General features: G+C 34.2%; 1 protein-coding gene across 1 annotated transcript; it reads left to right on the plus strand.

Moving 5' to 3' along the window:
* The first annotated feature begins 2,572 nt into the window (after positions 1–2,572).
* Positions 2,573–9,942, plus strand: LOC114645816 (uncharacterized). The gene is made up of 5 exons (XM_028793682.2): positions 2,573–2,940; positions 7,049–7,212; positions 7,820–7,930; positions 8,870–8,997; positions 9,374–9,942. Exons 1-5 carry the CDS (start codon positions 2,804–2,806, stop codon positions 9,500–9,502), a joined length of 669 nt encoding a protein of 222 aa, XP_028649515.1. The 5' UTR covers positions 2,573–2,803; the 3' UTR covers positions 9,503–9,942.
* Positions 9,943–10,490: the final 548 nt, after the last annotated feature.

Below are 10,490 nucleotides of genomic sequence, written 5' to 3' on the forward strand. Positions count from 1 at the left end.
CATCTCAATCATGAGTGGTCTATTTCTTACTCTGGAGTTTGCCAATAAGGGAGGCCCAGATTGCTTTGGAACACTGGTGCTATACACTAGTACCAGTGGATGAGAGAGTTGCCTCAATGCTTCTTTGATTTGCAATAAGGGAAATTTTGTATTCTCCGAAAAACTATTCAGATTATTTGGACACTGAATTTAGAGCTTGGAACTGTAGAAACTATTGAGTCTATATTCTAACACAGAGACTGTAATGCTCAAGAGGGAAATGACAAACATTCCTGGATTAGCCCACCAAACCTAGCTATGGATGAGATGTTACTGGATTTTTATGCTAGTAATGGACCATCCATAACAAACACCACTCGTGAGCATAACATTGTGCCAAAGGTCAATGATCATCTTTGTAGTTGTGTCAGATGATCTGAGGTTATATGTTTTAGACACTCAGGCGAAGAGTTGTCAACAGAAGAACCAGTTTGTGGTGAACTGGAAAGAGCTTCAACAGACAGAGCTGGAAATACCATATAGGTAGTCAGGGTGTACTGAGAATACTTAAGAGATGCTCCTATTCAGAATATATTAAATTCACACTATAGAAAAAAATAGATGCTGGGTATATGGAGTCTGAATGGACCCTCTTCAGTACTTAAGTAGAAAAGGCAGCTACAAGAACCAGTGGCAAAACGTTGATCAATACCTTCCTTGACAGAAATCCGAGAATATTTTGTTGGACAACAGCAGTTAAAGAAGAGGTCATGTTGAAGAAAAAAGATGAGCAATGTCATCAGGTGGAATCTATAACTCTAATTAAGTGGACCCTGCAGGTCAATATGGTGGAAGCTATAGTAGTCACAAAGCAAAGGCCTGTGAGTGGGAGACTTTGGGTGAGGTCATGAAAAACAATATATGATGGCATCGAAGAGGTTCTGGCAAACAATTTGAATACTTAAGAAAAATAGGCAGTTGTCAATGTTAATGTTAACACCTAGAGGGGTTCCAAAGAGGGTGAATGTGCCTTCCTAAAAGGAGACTGTGCCAGATGTATTACTTGGTGTTAGGCCCATTTCCCCTACTGAGGTCACTAAGGTGGTTAAAAATATCCGTTATGGCCAAGCAGCAGATGTGTGTGAAATTAAGGACATGGTAGGGATAATTTGACTGCATTCTTGTGCCAGGGTAGTGGAATGGAGACTCCACCCAATAGCTAAATGTAATGTTCAAAAGGAACAGTGAAGATTCCTTCTTGACCAATGAATAGTGGACCAACCTATTCTCCTTCCAGGGTTATATGAGGAGTCATTGAGTTTGCCTATCCTGTCGACATGTGCTGTGTTGAATTTGCCATATCTAGAGCTATATGAGCAGTAAGATATGGTATCATACCATCATTGAAAAAACAACTGATGTTCATTTGAATGCATGTTGCTACATTTCCCCTAGAAATTCTTTAGAGAAATAGAGACATTTGGTTATAGATATCAAGATGCACTTTATTAGCAAAAGTATTTTTTAATTTGCCTTTATAGTGTTCCTTTTATGCAAACAAATTTTTAGGAAAACAGAACAGACCGTGATAAATCAATGCACAGAATATGCTGCTGAAAATAGAAGGTCTGAAACAGATACAAGGATTCAAAAGTACTTTGACAGGGCACCTGCTATATAATTATAATATCCTTTAGATGAGTAAATCTGGCAACTTTAATGGTTTTTCATTTTATGTACTGCATGTATGTGTACTGGATCTTATACTCACAGATCGAGCACACCTAAGAACAATACCTATGTCAGAGAACTGATATAGGAAAATTAGGTTTCCTAGTGTATCAGAGGTTCAGCTCAGGTTGGACAGTTGGGAGACAAAGTCAGACAGACGAGTTTGCATTGGTTTTGACATGTGCAGAGAGAGATGCTGGGTATTTTGGGAGAAGAATACTAAGGATGGAGCTGTCACAGGTAAGAGGAAAAGAGGAAGGCCTAAGAGAAGGTTTATGGATGTGGTGAGAGAGGACATGCAGGTGATGGCTGTGACAGAGCATGATGCAGAGGACAGAACGATATGGAAAAAGATGATCCTCTTTGGTGACTCCTAATGGGAGCAGCCGAAAGAAGAAGAAGAAGTTATCCTAGAGTATGAGGAAACAATAATGAATATAGTAAATTGGTTGGGGCAGAATGTTATGAGAAAGCCATGAAAGATGAGAATCTGATTGATTGGACTACTTTGCAAATGGTCAATAGGTTTAAATCCAGCCTTTAAATAACTTTGCAACAGTGAGCTTAATATAAGTAATACTCTATGTCTGGAGGAATTGCAAGGAAGGAAAATGAAGGCTACATTACAATTGCCTAACTGTATAGCAATCATTCCCTTGGAACACCTGCTGCATTATTACACTTTATCAGGCCTTAGACCGAAGATGCAGGATGTGTGATGACATTCCCTGGGTCCTTCGATAAAAAACAAAGTGTTCCCTCTCTCCATTTCGCTTCATCTCACATTTATTGGACATGGAAAACAATGTAAAACATCCCAAGGTCAGCATGGTTTGTTAAGAGATAAAACAAGTTTCCCATGCTGCCTGCCTGCCACAACTAACACTTGCTTTTCACTTACAACTGAGCCATTATATGGGACATCAACTCCCTCTAACACCTCAACAAAGACTTTGACAGCTCAGAAACTTATAAATAGACATAGTTCTGTTCTTTACTCAAATCAGAGCTGAAATTAATTACTTGCCACTCATTTTCAAGAAAAAATATTTTCTTTAGGTAGATAATTTGTGAATTTGATTTCATTTTGAAGATGTCCTTTTTTGGAGCTGTATTATTTTGTTTTTGCTTTCACTTGGAAATGGCATTTGTCTTACTTTCCACTGAAGACTCCAATGTGCAAAAGGATAATTCATCAATAATTCATGTCTCACAGATGACAATGTCCAGGTAAGTGAAAATGTCTGTTAAACTGTTACCTTTTAAAATATCAACAGTTTGTTGAAATTTAACTAAGAAGAGTGCATTTTGTATCTCACAAACTAAGTGTAACTGTTAACTAAAATACTAATTATACTACAAAAAATCCACTATGAAAAAGCAGGAAGAATAATACAATAAAAGTGAACCACACGGGTCACTGTCACATTTGGAAAAGAGTCTTGACTCATATTTTGTATTAAGAGTAAACACTGCACATGGGAATCTAAGAAGAAAACATCAGACTTTTTGATAATTCAGTATAGTATTTATTTTAAAATGTTTCAAATTTGGTTAATATGTTTCAAGAAAACCCTTTATTCTGCTGGATTTATAATAAAATGTGGTCTTTCATACACATACCATGTACTGTATACTTGCATAACTTGGGCAAAATTTGCATTCTAAAGATGACCATCTTGAGCTTGATTAATATACCATTTTCCCACTGATTTTTTATACTTTTTTACTAAAAATAAAGTATAGACTGATTGCACTGAATTCATTCATTTACAGAATTGTGCTATTTTACCTTATAATGTCTTATTTTTGTAACTGACTGTGAAGAATAAGAATGCTAAAAAGTAATTTACTTTAAAAACTGTTGAAGATTGTTTAAAGAAATGAGAGAATTCAACCAAACGCCTATACATACATCAAAACATTCAGAACATTTGTCTGCAATGTTATCTTTAATCATTTAAAACATTATTACTTGATTGCGTGCTTCCTATAAAAGAATGTGTGTGACCTGCCATAATATAAAAACTTCATGTAATGTGATTGGACTGAACAAGTTTTAGCAGCTAAGTTAATCTTAGAATAAAGTGGCACATATTGTTTGCTATGCTGATAGCTTTTCTGCTGTTGAACCAACATGCCTTTTGATGTTCTGCCAATTCTGACATTGCTTATAATCTTTATTTCTAAAAAGAGACTATAGTTCTACCTTAGAATTAATTTGTATTTTCAATGATTTATAATATATGGAGTATTTTCAATGCTCCACATATTACTGCTGAATCTGACCCTCATATAATGCTTAATAAAAGAAACCATTATACAGTATATGTACATTTGTGTATATATATATATATATATATATATATATATATATATATATATATATATATAGTTATATATCCTGTAAATATATTTTCAATGTCAACATTAATTATGTTTTAACTCATTTAAATACACTCACATTTGATTTATTATATTAAATACAATAAAATACATTTACATGCAACCCTCCCTTTCATTGTATTATTTTATTATCATAATCATTACAGGAAAAAATTAACAGTTAAAAGCTCTTTATTCTCTAGAAGGGAATCTCTTTCATTTATTTTCTGAACACATATTTTCTAATACAGTTGTTATACAGGCAGGAACAAACCCTGTAGAGTACAAGACACCGCTTCATAACATGGCACACCCATTCAAGCACCCAAACTCCCTCATGCTGGGCCATTTTGGAATTTCCAATTAACGTACATGAGCAAACCAGAGCACCAGGAGAAAAAAACAAACAGATGTACCATAAGGTGTGCACACAGACTGTGCCCAAGCTACAATTGGATGAAAATTTATATAAAATGTACAAAAATAATAATAAATCAGCTTATGTTAGAACTGATCATTTGATTGTGCATTTTTTATATTGCATGCACAGGGCTGTATCTGAGTTGTATTCCGGTTTAGCTGTCAACATTGCTACCTCACAGCTTCCTCATCATCTCTGTAAAATTTGAATTCACTCCCCGTGTTAACACTGACTTTTCACATATTCTTCAGTTTCCTCCCATATCTCAAACTTATGCTTATTATGTTAGTCGTAACGAATGGATGAGGGTGTGTATGTGTATGAAGTGTTACTCCATCCAGGGTTACTTTCTGCCTTGTACTCATTGCTATTGAGGCTTTAGCTCACCTAAGATTACATCTTGCCTGAAGAAGGGGCCTGAGTTGCCTCGAAAGCTTGCATATTGTAATCTTTTTAGTTAGCCAATAAAAGGTGTCATTTTGCTTGGCTTTGCTCACCTATAATGAAATAAGTGGGTTCATGGCAATGATGGATTAATACACAATATGAAGAGTATAAATGACAGCTCTTTCATAATGGTTTATATTTTCTAAAGGATACAACTTAAGTTGATCAAAGAAATAAGTTGGACCAGTAGAAGAAACTTCTGCAGTATATTTTTTTTTCATATGCCTTGTTCCTCATTAAAAAATAAAATACCCAACGATCTTTTGCTCTTTCATGTTTCATTTCATATTTGTTAAGGATAATTGTCTGATTGGGTGGCACGGTGGTGCAGTGGTAGCACTGCTGCAGTTAGGAGACCTGGGTTCACTTCCCGGGTCCTCCCTGCGTGGAGTTTGCATGTTCTCCCCGTGTCTGCGTGGGTTTCCTCCGGGTGCTCCGGTTTCCTCCCACAGTCCAAAGACATGCAGGTTAGGTGCATTGGCGGTTCAACATTGTCTCTAGCGTATGCTTAGTGTGTGGGTGTGTATGTGTGTCCTGCGGTGGGCTGGTGCCCTTCCCGGGATTTGTTTCTGCCTTGCGCCCTGTGTTGGCTGGGATTGGCTCCAGCAGACCCCCATGACCCTGTGTTAGGATATAGTGGGTTGGATAATGGATGGATGGATAATTGTCTGATTTGTTCATTCCATTAATACTTAATGTTAGGAAGACAACAAATTCAGAACCAAAGAACAACTTTAGCTGTTTACAAAACCAGCACTGTCTTTGTTAAATATTCTTCAGTTTATTCATTACATATGTTTGATAATGAAATGTCTGAAATAAAATGGTGTGATGTCACATACAATAATGATACTAAGCCTTTGGTAGCTACAGTAATACATTAGCAGTAGCTATGAAATCCACCCTGGTTATTTTCTTACAAATGCACCTGCTGTGTCTACTCGTCAAAAAAACAAATAGTTTTTTATTATCTTGCTACTTGTTAAAAAAATTATCTTCACACATTCTCTACATAAATAACATACTTTCTGCATCTAATATTTAATATATTAACACTTTTACTTCAGTATACTACTTTATATTTTTAGCTTAGTTTTAAGTATTCAGTTTTTATTTCTAATGCATGTTCAAAGTATAATTAAATTATTTTAATTTTCCATATGCTGTCCTAATTGCAAAATATGTTTGAATATCATAGAAATAAACATTGTAATAACTGTGCTTCAAAGCAGACACCCCTGTGCAGTAAGTGAAAAGAAATCAATACTTTTAAACTTAATGTTTGCATTTGCTTAATGAAAGAGAAACTTTTCCCCATTTTTTACATATTTAATTACTATGCTTATTTTACAATGAGAAAAATGGATTTATATTGAAAAAGTCTTCCTCTTGAATACAAGCAAAGAACATGTAGCTTCATAACAGCTATTCAACACTTTTATTCCAAAACCTTAATCATTTTTAAAAGTACTTGGAAGACAAATTGGAACAACTTAGCTATTGGAGGCTGAACAGTCTTTTGTTATTTGTCATACTTGTCTTTAGTCACAGGTTATTTTAACTTCTATAAATTACAAAAAATAGTACAACGTGCAATATAACAATATTAGCAAGATATTGTGACAAAAAGTTTCAAGTAAATGGTTTCATTTACTGTTTTTTCTATATTTGGTTGAATATGAATATTTAATATTGACATACTGCAAAGACAAAGTTATTTAGGTCAGAGAAGCCTTCTTAAAAGTTCATGCCAGAGTTGGAAATAATAAAAGCATAACACTAGTAACCTCTGGGGAAAACAGTTGAGAAATCTTAAGAATAAGCCAACTGGCAAGATATCTTTGATAAAATTCAAAACTGCCATTTTGCTAATAGTTTATCAAAAGTTTATAGAACTCAAGAGATGCAAATTTCGAAGTGTATTTTTTATGGGTAAAATGTACTAGTTTGCAAAGAACAAATACAGATTCAAGAATATGTAATTTTAGAAATCCGTTTGTTGAAGAAGAAAATTGACAATATAACAATGTAATTTTAATTTTGAACACTGCCATGTGTATTTTATTTTGCATTTACTCTTCACAGCTGCAAAGAGGAGCAAACTGAACATGCCAAAGAAATGCTGCTTGAAGCTTTAAATATGAGGTGTGCTCCCGACGTCGATCACGAAGACATGAGCATGGTGAGGGATTACCTTAGGGAGGGCCTCAATAACCTTCTCAATATGACCAGCGTGTTGCCTATTAAAGGTTAGTGGCTGTTCTCATTTCTGCATAAAAGTAAACAGTTATCAGCACTTATCTCCAAATACACGAGGGACGTTCAAAAGGTTTCTGCACTTTTTTTTAAACCTATTTATTAAGAATTTCAAAAACAAATTACAAACACTTTTCTACATAGTCACCTTCATTTGCCAAGCAATTTTCCCAGTGTCGTACCAATTTTTAAATGCCCAATTATTACTCCTCCTACCTTCACCGTTTCCAATGAAAATATAAAAGTGCGGAAACTTTTTGAACTTCCCTCGTATTTATACATTTATAAAAAAAATAGTAAAAACCATATTTAATGAAGTGTAAAAAATAATCCTAAAATTGTTTTACAGATTTCACAATTACAATTGTTACTTTGTTTTAATTACTTATATAAGATGTTGGTACTCCATATTTATATGTAACCATTTTTTCTTCACATATGTCATGTATGCACCATTTATTTATTAGTTTTCCAGTCAGTACTGAGTTTAATGGTTTATATAAACTGAAAATTCTTATGAAACATAAAAGAATACAGAATACATCAATTTTGGGAATAAAAGCATAAAATATCAATTTGTTCAACATTTTCATGCTATAGGAAAAAATAAAACAGAACAACTATATGAGAATAACACAGAAAACGATGAAATGCAGCGGATTCAAGAAGGACTTCATTGCTGTCAAATCATGGCTGATGTCTCCATTACAGGTACAATTGTGAATTTCCCATTGGGATTAATAAAGTATCTATCTATCTATCTATCTATCTATCTATCTATCTATCTATCTATCTATCTATCTATCTATCTAAATGTCAGGTGTCCATCTATAGATATTCACCTTTATATCCATTTCCATAGTCAAACTGCCAGTTGTAATAACAACAACAATAATGGCTCTTCCCAACCACATGCATTTTCTGTCATTCGTCTGTACATTTGCCTAGTAAGTGTGCGTGTATAAATGAGTGTGTCTCTACAGGCAGCACACCCTGGGTTGGCTCCACTGACCAAATGCAGAGATTGAAGTCAGTTTCCATTAACCTACTGTACATATACTGCCTAAATAACTTATCCTCTTATAGTTTTCTTCATGAAATATTTAAAGTGTTTCACGGGTAAAAATCAAACATGGAATAAATAGTATCAGAATGTGTATACTTACTTATTAATATTCTGCTTTTTGCAAAGTTCAGATTTGCAATAATATATGCACATAAATTGTGCTCAGATAAAGCTAATTCAAGAGACAGTGTGGTGGTGCAGCACTTCTGACATGAAGCGCCAGAGCAATGGATTGGAATCTGGGCCCAGTCACTGCCTGTGTGCAGTTTGCCTGTTTTGCCCCAGCCATTTCCCTTCCATTCTAAATTGTTTGTTGGCAAATTGCCACAGAGTGCGTGAATGCAGGTTGTGTGCATTGTGCCCTGATGTCTCCATGATAGGCTGTTGTTCCCAGGGAACCTAAAACCCGACCAGATAAACAGGCAGATGGGTAAAGCTAGGGGTCATCTCATGTTGATTGTGTTGTTTTTGTGTTTATGTTTAAAACCCTGTGACTATGACATTCTTTAATTACATCAATATTTGTAATAATTACATACTAATGACGACATCTTTACCAATATATTTGCTTCATTTCCTTTTAGATCTTGGCTGGACTACATGGATTATTTACCCTGAAAAGTTTACATATGCAAAATGTGTGACTTGTGAAGATCTTAAGGGAGGGACAACAAAGAAATGCAAAGTTTATGGAAAACAATACTCTTCAAAGGTAAAGGACTATGAATAGTAAAATAAATAAGAGCAGTTATTTAAAATAAAAAAATTATAATTGTTTAATATAAGTTATATGTATAATTGTTGAACACAATGCAATGCTTAGAATCGAAATATGTACAGCATATTTGTATATTTACATATCGCATGGAGTTACTGTGCTTTACTTTATTGAAAGTTATATTGTGTATAATTTTAGCCATATTTTTTTATACAGCCATTGTAGGTTAACAATGAGTAAAGTATTGTGTAAAAATAAATTGATTTCAAAACTAAAACATCAGCATGAATACCAACTGCAGAATGTTTTAGACATAGAGCATCTCTGTTCAGCTGACCTCTTTAACATAAGGTCCTAATTGACTTTTCAGATCAGTTGCTGCACTTCAGTGTCTGTGTGGATCCCGTTCATTTACGTGAATGACAACTATTCCTTGGGTATCACCACTGTGCCCATACCAAAGCAGTGTGGCTGCGTCAAACATGAAGAAGCTGACTGAAGGGAATTACTCAACACATGTTTTTCTTGTCCAGTATCTAATGCAGATTTTCACCAATGCTAATGGAGTACAGTTAAATCTAAAATTAAAAATATTTTGGGTTTGTTTTTGGCTTCAGAACCTTGTCAAAGAATTTTTCAAATGCTAACTGTGCTGAAGTCACTTTTTAAAACAATCAATACACATTGCTACTATCTTTAAATCATCTGTATATTTGCAAATATAACTCTACAGCATGCATTTTACATGCATTGTTTAACCTGCTTAGCTATAACTATCTATAAAAATAAAAAGGGGAAAAATCCTAGATGGCTAGAGTCTCCCTTACTAAACAATTCCACTCTCATTCTTTCATATTCCTGGATTTTTTTGTGCTTTCAAAAATACTTGACAATGTAGAATTATCCTTTTTGTTCAATATTAGACCATATTGGAGATACTGTATTTTTAAAATATGAGAGCTGTGTTGGGTCTTTTTATTTTAAGGCTGATCTATTATACAAGTGGTAAGTAAGAATTATAATGTGTTAGCTGCTACAGACAGTGATATCTGTGCTTTTTCTTTACAAGAAGTTAACTATCTATTACACAGAGAAAATCAATCAGCCTGCAAGTCTTTTCACCATGATAAGGATAGACTATGGTATTCTTTCTTAGAAAAGTAGAAAAAATACTCACAATGTCAAGTATTTGTGAAGACAGATACAGAAGAAGGCAAACTGAATGATTAGTAAACAGGCAGGTATAAATTAGGTACACAGTAAGAAAGGCATAGACACAAAGATGGTGACTCCATTGCCCCACTTACGCATAATAAAATACCCCATTTTGTGTTTATTCCATAATTCAAATATTATATATTCTGTAATCAACTAACTATTCTGCACAGCATCTGCTTATAAAAATTCTTTCTAACAATGTAGGCTTGCTATATGCAATACAAAGCTTAATGGAAATTTTCTAGATTATATATTAATTTGCTCAAAAG

The sequence above is a fragment of the Erpetoichthys calabaricus genome, chromosome 1 (assembly GCF_900747795.2).
Source record: "Erpetoichthys calabaricus chromosome 1, fErpCal1.3, whole genome shotgun sequence".
Taxonomy (NCBI): domain Eukaryota; kingdom Metazoa; phylum Chordata; class Cladistia; order Polypteriformes; family Polypteridae; genus Erpetoichthys; species Erpetoichthys calabaricus.